We start from the raw sequence: 21,168 nt of genomic DNA on the forward strand, positions 1-21,168 counted from the left end.
TTACGACGTTTCGACCTCGTATATATTTTGAAGAAAATATCCCGATAGTTTAAATTTGGACTTCAAAACTCTTTAAACCAAACCAGAGATATATATATTACTGAGGCTAGGAAGACTTTTTGTCAACTTTATTTGCATGAACTTTTGTACTTTACTAATCTTTGGCGCTTATTTTAATGAGCGAAAATAATTTTCACTCGCTTACGAACCTTTTTAGTTCGCTCATATATGAAATGCGTTCAGTCTCTTCGATGAGTCTATTTTAACGAAAGCTAAATTCATAAAGGGAATGATGATTTGAGGGCCATGGCCTTGGTAAGTCCCAGAAACGATTATGACTATCATGATCTAATCAGTTTTGGCGGGGGGTACAATTGTTGTACCGACGCTTTGTTCTGGATATTATTATTGGTTGTGGGAGTCCAACACGTACTAGGAAGGGAATTGGTTTATTATCAGTTCTTTGTCCAGAAATTGAAAAAAAAAAGTCGAATATTCTTTGTTTTGGTTGTTTTATCTTAGTTTGTTTTTTTCCTTTTTTTTCCTTTTTTTTTTTTTTTCGTTCGTTCGTTTGTTTTTTTGTTTGCTTCTTTCTTTCTCAGTACTTGTGTTTTTGTCTGTCTGTCTGTCTTTCCTTCCTTCCTTCCTTTCTTATCTTAGTTTGTTTTTTTCCTTTTTTTTTTTTTTTTTTTCGTTCGTTCGTTTGTTTTTTTGTTTGCTTCTTTCTTTCTCAGTACTTGTGTTTTTGTCCGTCTGTCTGTCTTTCCTTCCTTCCTTCCTTTCTTATCTTAGTTTGTTTTTTTCCTTTTTTTTTTTTTTTTTCGTTTGTTTTTTTTTTTTTTTGTTTGCTTCTTTCTTTCTCAGTTCTTGTGTTTTTGTCTGTCTGTCTGTCTTTCCTTCCTTCCTTCCTTCCTTCCTTCCTTCCTTCCTTCCTTCCTGCCTGCCTTCCTTCCTAATGCCTTCCTTCCTTCCTCCCTCCCTTCCTCCCTCCCTTCCTTCCTTCCTTCCTTCCTTCCTTCCTTCCTCCTTTCTTCCTTCCTTCCTGCCTGACTGCCTTCCTTCCTTCCTTCCTTCCTTCCTTCCTTCCTTCCTTTCTTCCTCCTTCCTGCCTGCCTACCTGCATGCCTTCCTTCCTTCCTTCTTTCTTTCTTTCTTTCTTTCTCATTTCCTTGTTTTATCTCTTTTTAATCTGATATTTCAAAAGGATTTCAAAGTATCTGAGAATGAACATCAAGATAGCACTACAAATATTATATTTTGTGTTTGGCGCTTTAATATCTTAAAATTCTTCTATCATTTTTAAAATACTGATTTTATCGATTTATTAGCTGAATCATTTTAGAAACCGACCTTCATCATTAATGTTAATCTAAAGCTATAGTAATATATAACATTGATTTCTGCCTCTCTAATGATATTTATTTTCTTTATTAATTTATAATTTATCACATAAGTATAATAGTGAATGCATTTCAATTCTGCACCAGTTTCATTACACTAAGCTTGCACCTGATTTTACATGAGCTGAAGTCACGTGTCGAGACACTGAAATGGTTTTCGAATTCAAGCCCTACTGATTGGCTGTTGTGTATTTTCATGGTCTTTGATTGGTTAATTAAGGTTGGCGATCACATAGTAGACTAACATTTCTGTATTCAATGAAAAGCTTTTTAAAGCAAGAAAAACTAGTTCACTAATTGGGACCGCTTTTATGAAGTTAACCATGTAGTCCAGTGTGGTGTCCACGCTGTACTTTCTACCAACAAATCTTCCGTCAAGAGACGAAAAATTATTTTTGCCTATGACGTCAAACTTTAAAGCTTCCTACCTCTTCCTTTCCTCCCCTCCCCCTATCCCCAGGCCCCCAACCCCTCCCCCTCCCTCTCTAGGCACTCCGCCAAGGCCTGATACTTAGGTTATTAAAGCTTTAAATACTAAAGCAAATGCTACGTAATGCTAACGTCAGGATAAGTTACTATATAAGTTTAGCTTACTATGCTTGTAGGAATGAAAAAAAGCTCAATAGTACCTTTCACAGTTACCGGCGCCATCTTGAAAGGTAGCCGTGCCTCTGCATCGAAGCGAGACGAACGGTGAGCTTGCAATGATAGAGACATGTGAATAATTGTCCAAGGTGTTAAAAAAAGGTCTCTATCATTGCAAGCTCACCGTTCGTCTCGCTTCGATGCAAAGGCTCGGCTACCTTTCAAGATGGCGCAGGGAACTGTGAAGGGGACTATTGTGAAGCTTTAAGCCTGGTTGCCTCTTATACACTTCCCATTATAATTTTATACCAGCTTTTTTTTTTGAAGAAGAAGAAGTTGATAATCACTTTTGATGCTTTCGAATCGAATCGAAATATGGCGACCAAATTGAAGAACTATTTTTCTGGACTGACTTGCCTCTCATACTAATATACATGTGAAAATACTTTTATGTTTAGACTTGGACACGAGGCTAGTCAGTCCTAAACAATTGATGGGTTGCAAGCATTCCCAAGAGAGTTAAAAGACAAAAGCATGGCGGCCATTGTGGTGCCGTTAACAATGGATGCTAATAAGAAATCTTTTGTTAAATGGCACCAACATGGCCGCTTTGACGTAACGTGCAATCGAAGAATAGTTGCTCAAATTGGTCACCATATATCGATTCGATGTATGCGATACGTATTTTAGTGTGTTAGCAGCTCTAAGCAGTTTACCTATGTTCGTTGGTGCTTATCGGAACTTAAGGTTAAATAGAATACCCCCTGAATATATCAAAGTCATCAATAGACTCTTATTATGGGAATAATGATTTTTTTTTTCCATTTCTGACTGCGTGTTTGATCCCTCGAGTGTTATGAGTTAGATACCACGCGATAGAATAATATTTGGTTAATATAACTAATAGTACATGACGGGCAGTGTTTGAATTTCATTATACGCTGGTAATGAGATTCATGAGATTCATTCAGTTGATTTATACCAAGCAATAGAATATTCTCTGGTTGATAACACATGACGGGCAGTGTTTGCCTGTCATTGTAGGCAGGTAATGAGATTCATTCAGCTGATTGATACCAAGCAATAGAATACTCTCTGGTTGATAGCACATGACGGGCAGTGTTTTCCTGTCATAATAGGCAGGTAATGAGATTCAATTAGCAGTACGTACTTCTTCTATTTCATTTTATATGTTGCGTCAAAACTCGAGAATGTTGTTCAACTTATGGCATGAAATTGGAGCGAGAATGTTTTCTTTTTTTCTCGTTGACGTTGAATGTATTCTATCTATTTCCATCCTCGGTTTCATACCAAGGCTTGGTTACTTTTCAAGATGGCGCAGATAGACGAATGCTGATTGGATGCTTGATCTGTCAATCACAAAAGCCACCTATATATAAGAAGTTGTTTTTAAGAGCTTGAATCGATGTTGTTTTTGAGTTCTTGGAGCTCAATATCCTTTCCTCCACTAGTCTGTCCATTCGTAGACTTGATGGTGCTGCATCGCGTTGTATGTGAGTAGAGTCTGACGGTCTTGTATGTTTGACTATTACACGGGGACGAACATAAGTCTTTGATATTACGACGATAATCTTTATTAAACACAAAATAGATCCAGGGATTGATAGCACTGTTTGAATGTCCCAACAGAAGCCCAAGAAATAGCATCAATGGTGATATTTCACAGCTATGAATACCGTACTTGAAGTTGACCATCATGAGGTAGATGTGGAATGGAAGCCAACAAAGTGCAAAGGCTACCACCACTGTAATCAACATCTTAAGCACGCGTCTCTTAGCAACGTCCTCGAGTCTCTGATTGGCCACTGTGACATTTCCTGGTACGTGTCGTATCCATACTTTGTGAATAACACACGAGTAGAGATAAGTGATAAGAACAAGGGGAATTACGTACATTAAAATGAAAAGAGCAAGGGTGTAATACTTAGGGGCGTCTACATTGTTCTTGCTGTCTAACGGCTCGTCCCATTGCCATTTTTCGATGCAGTGGTACTGGCCTTCCACTTCAAGTATCCGCATTGCATAGAGCACAGGAGAACATATTGCACACGAACACAGCCATATAAAGGCAATAAGAACCTTGGTCTTGGTAGCATTTAGAGGGCTTTTCAGCGGAAACATGATAGCAAAGTATCTGTTAAATGCAATAGCTGTCATGGATAGTATGCAACAGTTCTGGGAAACACCACTTACAAAGCTCACAATTTTGCAAAGAAATTCTCCAAAAATTCCACCAAACCAGATTGTAGGAAGGTGATTGGCGGCCCGCACAAAGTACCTCACCATCATCGGCATGTTTATCACTGCGATCAGTAAATCCGCGACCGCGACGTTTACGATCAAAAGATTCACTTCGGTTCTCATTCGTTGGCTTGTCGTGAAGACTCGGATCACAATGATATTGCCGATCAAGGCTGTGATGGCAAGGATTATGTATGTTACTGCCTTAACCCATTCAGCGGTCGCGTTGATGGGAGGATCGGTACACATTGCTTCAGCAGTCGTGTTGTTTGTATTGTCCATGGCACGACGATACAAGACCTTTTGACGGGGTTCTTTTTTTCCACGTACCTACGAATATAAGTACAGTGGTTTGAATATTAGAATTTCATTTTGAAATAGATCTAGAGCCTTTGCAACATCACGTGACGGCAGCCATGTTAGATGACAGAAACAATACAATCGTTTTACATAAGAAAGAATTCAATTCCCAAGAGCAAAGGGATTTTATTGTTCTGCCATCTAACCACAGGCAGCCCAAGCTGTGTTATGGGAACGGAGCCGGCACGATGCAAAGCCTCTATTCCAGGAACAAACATGAGGTCAACATTGAAGGAAAAAAGTTATACAAGGCGTCTGTTCGGGCATGCGCAAGGCAGATATGAATACCAATCGTATTTGCCATTCCGAGGTTGAGGAAGCGACTGGGTCGAGTTGGCATTGCAGTGCATTGTGGGGCGGTTTTAGGGGTTTCCAAGATGGCGTCTATTTTTTTTCCCCAAGATGGCTTCTATTTCCTTTTATCCCAAGATGGCGTCTATTTTCGTTTTTCAAGATGGCGTCTATTTTCGTCTCTAAAACAGCCCCAAAATGCATTGCATTGCCAACTCGACAAATTCCGAATGCTAATATACATATGAATCTCCCATCGAATTTGATGCTAATGATCCAAACCGGATTATTCTTGTAGCGTGAAATTAATAGCCAAAAATTCATTCCATTTCCAAGCTTTCTAGCTTTTTTTTCGCCTTTTCTTCTCTTCTACTCAGTAATACCCTATTAATAGCGCTACTGTCATTACTAAAACATCTTCTATGCGATATCTTACACTATCGACACGAGCGATTCAACAAAAAAAAACAGAGCAACAAAATTGATGAACGTCAAAAACGAGGTCAAATTTAGCATACCTGAAGAGCAATAACTCAGCTTTTTTAACTAATGGACTGGGCATTTATATCAACGATGAAAATCAATAACAAGTACCAAGAATAAAAGAGGCATGATATATATGACGTGCGTTTAGGAGGCGATTTCTAAGCCAGACTTCATGGGAGAGCTACCTTTCGTAACGATGTTAACATTACCGTAGAAATTCTATTGAATATGGGCTTCTAATATGAATTTGTACAGACTTTAGTCTTAATAACCTTGGTTTTTACTCATTGACGCTATATTGATAATTACTAAGCTGCAATATCTTACCAGATTCTTTGACTTAAGCACGTTTATTACAAAAATATTTATAATTCTATTCAAAGAAAAAAATAAGCTCAAGTTTATAATAATGACGTGATTGACGTTAAAGAACGATTCTTTAGTTTCAAATAGGATTTTTATTAGGAGATGTCAAATCTTTTGGAGATTTTTGCTATTACGTTTCGACCAACATTTCGTAATAAATGACTTGATATTGTAGTGCAATGTTATAGATAAAGATTTAGAAATATTCTTAGTCACCTGAATAAGAAAAAATCCTATGACATTTTCCGCGACAGAAAATCCCATGAATTTTCCCCGCCCATTAATGAAATAGACAATAAATAATCTTAGCGTACCGCGGGAATATAAATTCATTAAAACACTCTAGGTTGAAAAGCGTATAAATCGTGGCGCACTTACGCCAACCATGAAGAAGTGCCAAAATCATTAAAGCTTAGCTTAAAAAAAGCTCAATTCATTTTTGAATTGATTATCACCTGAAATAACGACATCATCTTAATATACTATAATAGATATATTTCCTTTACTTTAGATTTCTGCCTTTTAAATTAAACTAATTGGATTGAAGGCCGGCTGGTATTTCATGGATGACAGAAGTACACTTTGCGCCGGAATAGTTACGTAGAAGAGAAACGATTTCTGTGGGAAGTTTTCACTTGCTTTCAATCTGGCCCGGAGATGGATACCCTCGAAGTGCTGACATAAACATTGCAATTTCAATGTATAAAAACCAGTATTCTACCTAATGTAGTTTTAATAAACTTGTATGTGTTTTTTTTCCCTAAAAGTGTGTACTTTTTTTACTGCGGCAACTAGTTTTTTCCACACTTCATATTCCGCTCGTATATTCATTATTTAACGCCGTAAATAACTTATGAGAAAAGTGCTCCAACCGACCCCCGAGCTAAAACAAATTATAGGAATAGAGTATATCTATGCTATAGTTTGTGTCCTACAATTGACGGATCATCAGTATTTAGTATTATCTCGTACTACTGTTTGGCGTAATTAATGTTGTTAGAAATAAAGACTCTGCTAATAACATAGTCAAGTCAAAACAGAAGTTGGGTTTTAAGCGTTTGCGAAAAGAATTCCTATTTTTCCAATCTTACTGGCTACTTCCCAAAAAAAACATTCAAAAATATACTTTACAATACATATAATATTGTATTCAGTGAAAACAAAGTTCCACTTTTTTGCCTCCTCTCTCAGAGCGCAAGAGAGTTTGATTGTGTTTGAAGAAAGACTTCTGAAGTTCGTATTCGTACTTCAACCAGAAAAATATGCAAATCTACAGTTTTCTAGAAATTTTGAATAGAAGTTTCAACGACTGCAGACAAAAAATATATAATATACCTATTTGAATAAACGCTGTCGGTGGGAGATCGGAAATCTGGCTGACGGAGTAGCAACGCTGCAAAATGTAATATATTCAACGTAGTTCCTTTTAGATTGGAATATATATGAAGCATAACTTTGAGTTAGAAATGGTTTTTCTCGTATTTGAGCCAGAAGACATAAAGCACAAATATTTAGTCTCAGATCGCCCTTTTCAGAACTCCGACCGACAACTTTTTTTTGAAATTTAGGTGACTGAGACTAAGCTGCGAAGCTTCTACGGCATCAAAGCGCACATCCAAGGACGTTGACTGCACGAAAATATATCTATCTTCACTACTGTTAAAAAACTTACGATATATACTAATTTTTTTATATATATATTGAAGATTACTTTTAACCATTTTCTATGAATATCCACATGTTGTATATTCTGACCTTTTAGTTTTATTCTAGTTTAGATAAGTGTGCTGGTATACTGATGGTATTATACAGACTAAGCGACTGCTTCAGGCGCAAGAAAGTCAGATTGAGCGGTTGACATTGGGCAATACTTGAGAAAGGATTTCCGTTCCTGTCTATTGATCTTTATCAACGTGTTCACTTATTCCCTCTTGTATCCCTTCCTTCCTTCCTTCCATTTTTTTAAACATTTCTCTTTTTCTTCTTTTTTGATTTGAATTTTTTTCTTTTCTTTTTCTTTTTTCTTTTTTCTTTTTTTTTTTTTTCTTTTCTTTTTTTCTTTTTTTCTTTTCTTTTTTTTTCCTTTCTTTCTAGTTTCTCTAAACTCGGTATATTGGGGTACAAGGTTAGCGTTAGTATTCCTGAATCTTTATTGTGCAAGGTAGAGATCGATAATGTTTTACTTCGTTGTAAGTCAAACAAATCATTGAGTGTTATTCATTCCTTGCTATCTTGTCTCTCTCAGTTACCTAGATATAACTGTCATTTTGATCTGTTCTGTACAATCAATCGACAATCGATTCGAAGCTAGTAAAATATGAATTGATAGGCGACAACGAAGATGTTAAGATAAAAAGAAGGAAACGTTCGTCAGATTGAATGCTTTTCGAGCGGCGGTAATTCTCAACTTTTGCATATCCAAAAAAACGGCCATTTACATCCATCAAATATCTTGCTCCACGGCATCGTGACGAAAACCAGTTTTGGACGATAAGCAAAATAATTCCAGTCGTACTTTTAGACCGTGCATACCAGCGATCATTCTTGGTTCAAACTGATTTGAAGCTGTGATCTAAAACTTCCAATAAGCCTTTTTTTTTATGTATGAACTTTTTATACTTGAACAAAACTAGGAACTGATAGATCGGTTTTGACAACAAGCTTGTTTTATTATGATATTCGGAGAACTTCTCTCTTTTTTTTATTTGAGGGATTTTATTTATTTATTTTAGAGTATACTTGGAACGGTTTTCATGTATAAAGGGTCTATTTCTTTTGCAAATATATATTCGTATATGGTTATTTTGATACGTAATATAAGAAAGCAAAAGGAAAGAATATATGATAATAGTGCAAGATTTAATTTGAAAAAAAAAAACATGAATTAATGCATCGTTTCCAGTATTGATATTTCTGGAACTCACTAAAATTTTGCTGAGCAGTTCAAATCATTACGCTCCACTACAAAGGTTAAAAGAAAGAAAGAAAGAGTCTTAACAAATACTTACACGTAATTTTACGGCCAAAATCAATATATAATTAGATTCCTGTTTCTGTTCCTTCTTTGCTCATGAACCCTGCAAGACAAAACATTAAAAAAACGATAAAAGTTAAGAATTAACTGAAATCTTTGAGAAAATCCTGAAAAGATAAAGAATCCATGAAATCAAAATTGCTCGAGTCTTTTTTCAACCTAGAATGCGGTATAGGGTGTTGTTGACGGCTGATTTTGGATGTTGTAAGCTTCAGAATGAAGTTTTAAAGTTGATCTAAAGTACCAAGCGTTCTCTATCACGTTCAAAAAAAAATCACACCAAAAAAGCCTGACATCAGCTTTCAAGTCATCACTCTTACATCTGGTCGCCTGGCAACGAGCATTACATTCAAAGCTGAATGAAAGCCAAGCCGTCAAAAAATCGTCACTCTTCTTTTGCTTGCAATGGAAAACCGATTGTAAAGTAGATTAATAATATTAAAATACATGGACATTTTTATTCAGGAAATGGTACGATATGTGTGTGCACAAGCACTTGATTTTTTCCGGTGTTTGTAGAGTTTTAAAAATTGACTTTAATAAAGATAAATTCCAAGAACTTCATCGAGGAGACTTCTAATGTCCTAATCGTTATTTCAGCCATGCAATAAGACCTCGTTTTTAAAGCCAAGATTGGTAATATTTATGTTCAAGCAACGTTTTCTAGATGTTTGAAAAGATATATAAACCTAAGAGGTTTGTAATGAGCGATATGTAACTAATGAGACTGCAAATGTCAATTTTTGTTGTTAAGAGCAAAAGTATTAATTTCACAGAATATGAAAATATAGACTATTTTTTAAAATACCATTCAAAGTGATTTGTGTTAGAGAAGCATAAGTGACGATTTGCTGTACGTTATTACTATATACGTCCGTCCTTGGTGAACTACATTTCCAGACAAAATTCAAAAGTAGCTTTATTGGATTTTTCGTTTTGTCTTGAATGGTTGTTTGCTTTTCATTTTGTCGCCGAAGATTATATTTTTTTAGTTTACTTTATAGCTCAGCAAGCAGGTTTGTTTATATTATTGTATTATTAAAGAATGATGTACTGCTCTAGCAGTTCACTTATTCTAAGCTTGTATTCTATATAGTCATGCATTCTGAGTGTTTTAGAGAAAGTTCAATATCAATAACAAAAGACTTAAAACCCATTGTAAATAAATTGATCGGCGATAAAGAGTGTGCTCTCAATTCTTTTTTGGAATATGATTTTAATGAAAGCAAATGGAGAATACTTTTGACGGGTCTGTGGTAATAAAAATAATCCTCGGCCAGTTGAAAACATCTGGGAAAATTGAAGGAGATTTGAGTTCTAGTCAAATTAAACGTGGGAATATTTTGAACAGCATAAGAAAAAATATCATTGATGAAAAGAGATATTTTGTATTTTTTAAGTAAAGTAAGTCGGTTCCACATTAAAGTCGGGCAGGTTGTTGCAATAGTAAACACAAACACATTTTGGTACGAAATTTGTTTTTTATAAGATTTAAAATGAAATCCCTTACAACCAACAAGGAAGTGATTGACTTAGAAACAATATATATTCATCGTAGACGGCAAAAATACAGAGCACAAAATTCCGTATACTGAAAAGCAAGTTTGGTGTTTTTTCTCCAATTTTTGTGATACAACAAATGAAGTTAAAAATGAATAAAAATTAGTGAACGATAGAATGATATGCACTTTACAGCCCGCGTAACACGTAAAAAGAAATGAATCATAAATTAAATCAATTGTTTTGAATATTTTCTTTAAATCTAGGAAATAAATACTTACTTTAGTGTTAGTTCGAAGCCCTAAAAACAGGTTTAGAGATCGACCGCGAAATGTTATTTCATTATAACCTGTATTACTTTAATGAGCTGTCTGAGGTCTTGTGTGGGTTTTTGAATAGAAGTATGTTATTTACTTTGAGGTTCCTTAAAATGTTATCAATGATTTAATGATTGAAAACCACGCCGAAAAACAGGTTGGATTTTAATTTGAATGCGTTGAAATGCCATAAATTGGTATACGGCAGTCTAAGTCGAAAATGATACACTAGAGTCAAAGATATTTCATTGTAATTGAATCAGCTTCTTATGATACTGAGTGAGACAGATTCCGGAAATGGAGAAAGGCCAGATCACGGAATAAAATAAAGGGACAAACTGAAAGAATGAAAACACAAAAGGATAAAGTGTTGAGAGCCGGCACGCTTCGCGACATCGCCATACTGATGAGTGACTATAAATCAGAGAGAATGCGTTAATGCAGAAGGAAGTAATATCGACAAAGGCAAATCTTATCCAAGAAATCCGATATCGTTAAAGAAAAAGGGAGTAGAATTAGAATGAAACTGGAGGAAAGATAAATAGATCCGAGCCGAATCATCCGCGTCTACAAAACAAACTCCCAAAATAATACCTATAATTAGACTTTTTGCTTTGATTTGATGTATTAAGAAAAGAACCTTGCTTACTGGGTACTGACCCAGTCGATCTTTCTCTCATTAAAACACACACTGTCATTCTCTCTTGTTTCATGATTAGAACTATTACCTTTGAGTAGAGTAACTGGAAAACTACTTAGAGATAGAGAGGTTTTATCAGGGAGGATTCTAATGGACAAATCGAACAGCACAATGAACTTGGGGTTGGTCTGATGGAAAATAAAATTCTTGAACTGACCAAGAATAAAGGTGCTTATTTAATGGAGTTGAAAGCACACATTAAAAAAACATGAATTGAGATGATCCAATGATTCTTTGAAACTAGCGCTCAGCTTACTAAGAACCATCTCCTTATCAGATCTAGAAAGCTTTACTATTCGCCTTACCTTCTGTACATTCAATTTTGGCACTAAAGAATATGATTCGCAAATGAACACAGAACTCACCTTAGTATATATTGACTTCAGTATGTTCGCTTTAGATTTTCTCCCTCAAAGATGGTTTGGAATCAATGTGTCCACACGATAGATCTCATGTGAAATTAAATTCACTTGCTATGATCTTTGGCTTTTTTTCTTTTTCGTAGGTCACGTCTTATTGGTTAAAAGTATTTCTAACCTTGAATTCTGATTGGTCGTCTGTCTTCCGGCGACGCTCCCACAAAATCCCGCCGAAAGCCTCTAAATGCAATTATTTATTTACTCGATTCTGGTTGGTCGAGAGGCATTTTAATCCGTTCTGAAGGCATAAACAGGGTTTTTATGTGTCATTTTTGATAGTTTTCCATGTTTTGTGTATATTTACCCAAAGAATAACAAGTAGTTTTTGTAAAAAATATATCTTGTTCACCTCAACAGCTTTTAATTCTTATTCGTCAAAATGAAACATTTAATATGAGATTTAAGACCGAATAGATCTTGGTCTTTCGACAACTTGTATCAACAAACATGGCCTCAAATGAAAACCTTAAAAGCATAATATTTTAAAATAAGAAACAATTTTCATAGCTTTTATTCCAAATGAAGCTTTTGTTGTTCTTTAAGTTCCAAGGGGAAGTGGTTCTTTATCACATTGCTTTAGAAAACCAATAATACAATTTAAGACAAAACTTACAGACTTTGAACTGGCCGGCAGAAAAAGCGGCCGATAAGGAATAGATTACAAGGAATAAAAGTATACTTGGTCAACAGGGTGGGTAAAAAACTGCCCTCCATCTAATCACACACATTCTCATATATCATGAAGAGGATTCTTTAGTTGTGTAGTTTTGATTGTATAAATTTTAAGCCTTTTTTTTTTGTATTTTTGATTTTTGAATATCGTGAAATAGCGCTAGCGTTTCGCTGTGTATATTCTTTTTAATATTGTCGTGTTTATCATATCTGAACTAAATGTTATTTTCTATTTATTTCATTTATAAGATGAAAGATTTTCAGAAAGTTTCGATTGACTCTTTCTTCCTAAATGATCAAACATTGAAAATCTTGTCTCTAGAATTGCATTTGAAAATATATAGTGTAGTCTTAATAGCAGTCGTACATTTTGGTTTCTCAATTAATGATGAATTCACACTTACCTAATAAAATGTAATGCTTTCCTAGCCCTCCGGTCCCCATTTACCTACAGATTTGCTCTAAATCATTTTGAATTAAATCAAATCAAGTTGATTACCGAGAAATGCCAAAGGACAGCCAAATGGTCTCCATCCAAATACGCTAAATTGCTTCTTAGAAAAAGAATATACAGAAACTATTCTAAACTTAAAGTTAAATACCGAATATCCTGGGAATTAGCTCCACACATTTTCAATATACGTTCGTCGCAGGTCCCTAACGTGTGGGAATTAGGTCCAAGAGATTTAATTAATATCATAGCTTATGCTTAACTTTCTTTTTTTTTTAAAAACCAGCTTAGGTTATTAGAGATGAAAATTAAGGACAAAAAAGATTTGCAGTACTCGCATCAAAAACACTATTATTTTATCGGAATAAGTTTCTAACTTAGAAAGTCCAACATTTTTTGGTAGGCTATTCTCATTTAAATCATGAGAGCACATCTTATCTTGCTAATCGTATCTCATATAGTCGTCCTTTGATCCATAAAAACATGCAGAGTCAATTCGAATGAGCATTAAGCTAGGTAACGGTGCATTTCCCAAGGAATTATGTTCTCGATCGCATTAATCGACTTTCTAGAAACCTACTCAAGGCTATTAGGTAGAAACTCAAGATTTGAAGATTCATTTGCGCATGCGCAGGGACTTGTACGGCACGAGTCTTTGAGCACATATTTTCAATTCTAGTCTTAGCGCGAATTTCCGAGAAAGTTTATTAGATTAGTAAATACGTTGATAAATGTTGCTGTGCTAAAGGAAGTTAGAATAATATGCAATAAGCCTAATTACACGTACGTACCAAGATTAATAGCTAAGATTGGTAGCTGAGTTAGCGAGGAAAATTTGTTTTTCAAGAAGTATTTCGATTTTTCTAGAAAAGAATTCTCCAGAATATTCTTAGTTATTAGACATACTTTTCTTACTTAACGGCTGTGACGTACTGGCACGTAGGAGGGTAAGTATTGCCCTTTTTTTGTAAGGTATTTTTGCTTTATCCGATATATAAATAGCATATCAGAGAATAAATAGCCAAGAATTATGGTATTAAATATATATACGTTAATCAGAAACAAAGATTTGAAAGGTTATAAGCCGCCTTTTTTATAGTTGGGTATTGTTTTGCTGTGAATTGATCACCATGTGGGCGTCAGAGCAGATTTTATAAAAAGGCACGACACGGCGCGGCGCGGAAACAATACGACATCAATTCAACCAATCACAGCACAATCACAACTGCTCACTGCTCGTCCAATGAGAATACTTGGATACGGCGCCTTTACGGCACTTCATCTCCGTACTGTGGGTTTTCCGGACAATACCGACACGTGACATGTAATGATGTCACGCGTGACCCAAACACATCTTACGTGATGTCAGTAAAATCATGTGATTTAAACCAATTTTTCGTAAATTTATGCCTCGTTCGCTCAGAGTGTAAAACATGAACATGTTTTAAAGTGTTTTGACTAAACGGGTTTAGAAAATTATCTACAAACGCAATGCAACCTTTTATGCCCGCAAAACTCTGTTCTCATGCATGACTGTCCTTTATGTTGTACAACAGAAGTTTCAGATAGTTTGATGCTTGTAAAATTAAATTTGAGGACCACTGGGTTATTAGTATGATTGTTTGAATTATAACTTGTGTTACCCTCACGAAATAAAGTCAGTTCATTTAAATACTCGCATGATATAGAAGCTAGGCAAACCCAGTTTAACTTAATAACTTTTGGTGCCAGTGAAAGGAGTAGAATTAGATGAAGCAAGGAAATTTTTTTTCACACGGTGAACCAGATGGCGGCATAAAATCCATAATGTTATCATTCGTAAGACATAAGAACCTTAATACTGATCCAAAAGATTACTATTTTTTCTTTCTTGATTGAAAACCTTTATCTTGAACATCGATGTCTTGATTGTCATTTCTCTTGTGTGACTTTTATTCTCAATTCGTTGCTACTGAACTTCTCTTTCTTATTCAAGAAAGTCCCAGAGAAAAGATTGAATCATGCACCTAGATGGAAAAGTCTGTCTTTTTTTCTAGAAGGATCAAACCAGTCGGTGCAATCCTGCATGAATATCAACATTTAATCATTTCCAGTCATTAGTAAGGAATGCAGAGGTAATCAGTGAACGAGAGGGGAACTGAATATGTGAGCTTTTTACTAATTAATAGATACGAGTCTTAGTTTGACCATCACATGTATGTATTGGATCTCTCCCTTTATTCGAGGGTTTTTCTCAGCACGATCTGCCAAGAGGTTGTTTCAGTGTTTAAAATCTGTTAGTTAGCCATGCTCTGCCTTAGATCAGTCCAGAGGTTGTTTCAGGCTTCAATTTGTGAGTTAGCCGTGCCCTGATTTAGATCAGCCCAGAGGTTGTTTCAGGCTTCAATTTGTGAGTTAGCCGGGCCCTGATTTAGATCAGCACAAAGGTTGTTTCAGGGTATCAATAATAATTAAATAATATATGAATCGCAATGAGTTGATGCTTGATGCTTCGCAATTGAGACCAAACTTCATTTTTCCTTGGATGGATTTTGGATGTTTATTCATATCAGCTCCAACCGCCCAAAGGCAATAATCGCATTACCAAATCATTCCACGTTACTCTTTAATCAGATTTGAAAATGATTTGAAAGGTTTTGTAAACTTTCACGATCCGATAATAATGATTTTATTCACGCCTTGGAAATCCCCAGAATCTACGCTTTTTCTTTAGAATCCGCCAGAGCAATATATGCCCTCATAGTACTGAAGTCAAGTATACTGAATTGATCGTCATAGTTATCGGTGTAATTTGAGAAAACAAAAGAGGTTGTATACGATTTTGGACCCGATCAGGAGGAAGGAAGCAGGTAGATAGCTATATATTCGCATTTGGAGAAGTTCTATAATGAAAAAATATTTTTGATGAGAAACTGCATGGTGACAGTTGATTCAAGCAATCATAAATGTTGGCTTTAGTAGCGCTTTCCTAAGCTTGAACTCCATTTAAATCCACTTTAAACCGCTGCGTGGGAAAATTTGAGAGGGGAGGGGGTGAGGGAGAACAAAGGTTTTCTTGCATCATTCAGTATAGTTTCTTTGCATTAACTCTTGCCAAATGGAACCAGTAAACTTATCTAAAATAATACACAGTAACAAGAAATGAAAAGAGAAATGAATAGTGAAAAGTGAAAAGTGGGTGGGAAATAGATGGGTGGATGGATGGATGAATGGATGGAGGGAGGGAGGGAGGGAGGGATGCATGGATGGATGGATGGATGCATGGATTTTAGTTATTTTATTTAAATCTCGCCAAAGACGAATAGATCTAGTTGTTTTTCAAACTGCATATCATCTCTTATATTCTCCCCAGTTGTGGTTGAAATGAAAGTTTTTGTTGTTTGGAAGTCTTAGTTTTATATGACTTCTTTTGGGCCAGAGGTTAGTGCTTTATTAGTGTGATTAGTGTTAGCAAATTAACTTAGATCTAGCCTTGCACTGGAAATATTCGCTTTTAAAGAAGAGTAACCACGATATATGTATTCTTGTGAACTAGATATAAATTTATGCTATTTATTCTTTGACTTGATATAAGCCTTACGACTTTCATTATTATATTAGTGCTCCTCATTTTGATTGAAAAAACCTTCCTGTGGTTTTTTTTTTTTTTTTTTTTTTTTTTTTTTCTTCTTCCTGTACTTAATAAATGCCCTTGTCGCGCTTTGCACGCGATCCAGCCTCAGACATTTATTTCCCATTCAACTTTTTAATTCATTTATTTGTTATAAAACGACGGGAAATTTTTTATACATATATATATTAAGCGCGTCTCAAATATATTTCTCTTTAAGCTCAGGAAAACATCAACAAGAGACATTCAGTTTTTCCTATTTTTGTATATCCGCAAGAATCTGAAAATAGAACATAAAATGCCGCGCAAATTGATATTTCAAAAACAGCTAGGCTCCGTTTTCCCGGTTTGGTGTGAAAAAAGGCTTTCTTTACACACTTAATACGTAGTGATTTGTTAGCCGGAAAATCCTGATAAGCTGTACTAATAGCATTGGCTGTACCTCCATAAGCACTCGATTTCCTCAGAAAGTAAGAAAAAATATTTACAAAATCATCAACTTTACGGGATTACTTTGAAATTTCTTAGTTCGAAATCTTTTCAAAGTTAACTCAGGCTTCGGCTGTCAGGTTTATATCAGATATATTTTATCAATCTCAGGAGTAATCTCCAAAACACACTGATTAAAAAATCAAATCTCTTTTTAGCGCAGCACCCGTGGAATATGTCAAATTACCTTACAGATTATATCTGTGATATCTGGCACTGATGACGCAAAATGGGATATTTAAAATGAAGATATCTGGGAACGTTCACTAAAGTTGAGTTGTTCCCCGTCACAGTTTGCGCGTTTGTTTGAAGAAACAACTTTGTGTAGGCAGATGTGTTTTTCTGCCTTTTACCGACGTAGGATTATACAGATGTACTTAGTAAAGCTTGGAGTTGAGATAATGTACGAGTAGTACGCCGCCGGATGTCGTACACTCGAAGTACACTCGAAAACAACACAAACTAGCTGAAATAGAACTCTCTAGAACCTTAGCAAAGAGCTAAACAAAATATATCTTCAAATACTAGTGTCATAGAGTTACGATCACATTGATATGCCGGTTGCTCTGGAGATATTCCGGTGGTATATGTTTGGTGAATTGTCTTTTTAAGAGAGTGTCTTTCAGGGCGAAACATTTCCGAAAATTCAAAAACTACATATATATTCTTTTGTTTTTGAAATGAACTCAACTCAAACTGTTCCGGCTATATAAACTGAAGCTGGAATAATTATTATTCCTTACCTAACGGGCTCTAAAAGGTTGATTTAAGTTCTCAAAGCCTTCCAATCTTGAATCCTGGCAAAACATACAGTGCGAGCAAACCTTGTAGATAAAAAAAACAAAGTTTTCACTGACCTTCAAGTTTTCATATACGTCCAATATTCACGTAACCAATTCTTCCGCCTACAGACTAAAACGTATACCAATGCAATAGGAAATGTTGAATAGTTTAACGTTTAAACTCAAAGGATCACAATGTGAACATAGTATTTCATTGTATCTTCTATTGAAGATCGCCCATCGAGATTTTCAAACAGTTGCAAAAAATTGTTTTGAACTCAAAGCATTTGATTTGCTGTGTTTAATCATGTGACTCTAAAATTCTATATACGATCGTTATACCTACAGCTTGATGTATTGAGCCTTTCTATGTAAAGAATGACAGACAAAAATCTAATTGTTTAGTTTGATAGAAATTTGCATGACATTGTTGAAAGCCGCACAACGTACGTACGATTTTAATTAAACCAAAGCTCCATCTATTTGGCAGTATTTTTGGTTATATTTTGATATTATCTGATATGAATGAAAAATGTTATATCCAGAGCAGTCGTAGGATTTAAGACTTTTGTCTCCACGAAAAAAATATGCGGCTTCCACGACTCAAGCAACTCTAAAGTAGAATTAAAGGATTTCGAGTCCGTCTATCGGATTTACAACAAAAAGGCTAAATTTGGTAGTTTTTTTGATTGAAAAAAGCCCCCCCCCCCCCCCCCCCCCAAATGTATATTTGGGTACAAGATCTAGATCTGAGACGATAATTTGAATAAGTGAAAAAAATAAAATTAAAACAACATGGTTCTCTTTTGGGTCTGTGCGTGACATGGATGTTTTTGCCATCAACAGGTGATCAAAAATTGTTTTCCAGCCATCCATTCTGGACAATTTCACATCATAATATTTTGATTTTAGCTATTCTTGCTGTTTAAAGTTCTAGCAAGTTCTTTTTCTGCCAAAAAAATAAAAAGTTAATTAAAAACATCCCGTTTTATACCAAGAGAATTTAAGTTTATCCAGCGTTCGTCCGTCGTAAGTTATATCGGTTATTTTTGTTTTAGGGAATGGTGGGGGCGCTAACATTTACTTGGTTAAACCCCTTTGTTGCATAAAAAGGGCGCACCTTCCTTGTTTGCCATTATGTTTAATCTAAAAGTGCAGTGGGACTCGGATTATTTTGTGTGGCCTCAAGGGCGGATCCAGCCAAAATTTTAGGGGGGGGGGGTAATTGAGTTTCTTTAGTCAACACAACGGAAAACAACAAAAAAAACCCATCTAATTCTTCAGTTTTGTTTTGTATTTTTTTTTCCTGCTGAAGGGGGGGATGGGGCTTCAACCCCCCATTGCCCCCCCCCCCCCCCCCGATCCGCCCTTGGGCCTTTCGTGTTTTTCAAGTGTGACCTTCATATCCTGTACCGGCTTTTGCTTCTCATGGTTTCCGTCCGAAGAACTGAACTACTTACTCAGATCGTTGTTTTAAGTTCAATGAATGGAATCCCCAAAAAAACTTTGATAAGCCGGAACCACGCAGGACTGGGAGCTGTCTGGTTTGCAATCAACCATCCATAAATACCGGAGACAGACATTATTGGGTTTGTATAAAATACATTGAAAAGCGTGTGTTTTCGTTTTATTTATCGCTATTTTGCAACTTGTCAACTTGTTTATGAATATAGTAGACTTATGTGGCTAAACGAATTGAAGGAACATTGGTTAACCAATATCAGAGATGTGGTCAATTTTGAGACCAGATTAGGTGAGCAGTTATTACTGGAATTCGTCGTGGGAGATTGATAAAAGGTTTCCTCTTTTTAGTCAAATCATAAACCAATTCAACTAGTTGACCCCGTGCATTGATGCCAAATATTTGCCGTACTTGTATTACCGTTAACGCACTTTAAATGCGAGAAGTAGGTGCGCGCGCTTGTGTTTACATTATGGCTCGCGCACAAACTGACAGAATTGAGAATCAAGAAATGAAATTTGCGACTCCAAACTTTTTCAAAAACTAAAAGCTCTTAGTACATCCATGAATGTTGCATAACTGATTTTCACTTGAAGGGAAGTATAATTAGCATTGATATATATATATATTGTATAGTAAATAAACAAAGTTGGTCGATGTACTGAAGAAGCGGGCGTAAACCCTCGCGAACATGTATACAAATCGTTGGATTTTGGACGGAATTTCTCATTACCGAATGGCTGCTCTAAAATCGGTTACAGTTCATCAGCACGACTACCTTAAAGAAACAAGCCCTTCGATGAAAAAAAAAAAAAACTGCTTTATGTTGAAAAATTCCGGGATTGACCTGAAATCTTTGAATTCTAAAAACGAGTTGAAGTTACGACATGTACAATTCGGCTTGCGCACCTTAACCTTGCGCACTAAAAACCCTTGCTTTAAATGTAAAATCCAAATATAGATAGGTAGATCTTGAGTTCTGTGTATGTGTGTGTGTGTTCTTCAAAGTGAATGCACGATGAATGGGTAATAATAGAATGGAATGGGTCTTAGCTCAGTTTCCTTACCTCAGATGTAGAAGTATTCAGGCATATATGAGATCCGTATTAATAGTCGATCGGGCCTCATTTGCTACTAAACCATGGTAAAATTTGACTCAACATTTATGTATGTTCCTAGCTTTATCAAAACATCTGGTCAAACTGTGTCGTCCTAATATGAGGTACATTTTTGGCCATCAGACTGACAGCCAGGAGCTTTTTTGGCCATTATTTATTGCAACGCATTGGTCCAGAACGTACGATTACCTCTCTATTCTACATCAACTACTCTCTGCTCTCTGCTCTCACTAGCCCTGCAGCCAGGAAGGCTTCAGGTCAGAAACACAATTATATTTGAATTAAAAGCATGGTTGTTCAGTTGGTAGACCAATCCTTATGATAATCCCATTAACTAGTCTCGTGTACAGTGAGAGGAATCGTGTATCATTTCCAAGGCGCAATCTGGAGATGAAAATCTTTTGATTAACTCTAACCACTTAAATAGTGGTTTACGTGATTTATCAGTAATATCGATTTACATTCTATTATGTGCTCTAAATATAACTTTTAAAATGCGGGTGATTTCGTTCAGAAAAAAAAATAATTTAAAATTAAAAAAAAAATTGTAATCTGAATAAAACCATTCATTGATCCGCCTGTTTTCATGTCAATATTGCGTCACTGACTCTATAGTCCCTTATTAATTTGACTTGATACGACCGATTTATAATCAAAAATGTTTCAATTATAATAAAAAACAGTCAAGGTCAGAAACTCTCTGCACGACCGAGCTCTATTCATCGTCGTACTTAATTCGATTCATACTCTCTAAAACTATACAGTAGTGCAGCCATCTGATTCAAAATCCCTTGAGATATAAATAACAATGAAACAGCAGCCATATTAGTTGATCTAACAAGAGAAGCTAATGAGGAGTGCTTT

At 35.7% G+C, this 21,168-nt stretch overlaps 1 protein-coding gene across 5 annotated transcripts; it reads right to left on the minus strand.

The window, feature by feature from the left end:
• Positions 1-1,882: 1,882 nt before the first annotated feature.
• Positions 1,883-20,439, minus strand: LOC116303591 (QRFP-like peptide receptor). 5 transcript variants are annotated; one of them, XM_031713163.2, is made up of 3 exons: positions 20,254-20,439; positions 8,759-8,827; positions 1,883-4,577 (listed from the first exon to the last, which is right to left on the minus strand). In XM_031713163.2, exon 3 carries the CDS (start codon positions 4,527-4,529, stop codon positions 3,396-3,398), a length of 1,134 nt encoding a protein of 377 aa, XP_031569023.2. In that variant the 5' UTR covers positions 4,530-4,577; positions 8,759-8,827; positions 20,254-20,439; the 3' UTR covers positions 1,883-3,395. The 5 variants fall into 5 exon arrangements, with proteins under 5 accessions (XP_031569023.2, XP_031569021.2, XP_031569019.2 ...); XM_031713161.2 differs by lacking the exon at positions 20,254-20,439 and adding an exon at positions 17,800-17,884; XM_031713159.2 differs by lacking the exon at positions 20,254-20,439 and adding an exon at positions 11,667-11,743.
• Between the last annotated feature and the right edge of the window lie 729 nt (positions 20,440-21,168).

Source organism: Actinia tenebrosa, unplaced genomic scaffold (genome assembly GCF_029948245.1).
Source record: "Actinia tenebrosa isolate PJP-AT-01 unplaced genomic scaffold, QUT_ActTen_1.0 PGA_scaffold16__25_contigs__length_10494907, whole genome shotgun sequence".
In the NCBI taxonomy this organism is placed as follows: domain Eukaryota; kingdom Metazoa; phylum Cnidaria; class Anthozoa; order Actiniaria; family Actiniidae; genus Actinia; species Actinia tenebrosa.

Excerpts from the sequence above, each read along its gene's own strand:
- LOC116303591 (XM_031713163.2), bottom strand. The coding sequence starts at position 4,529 with ATGGACAATACAAACAACACGACTGCTGAAGCAATGTGTACCGATCCT.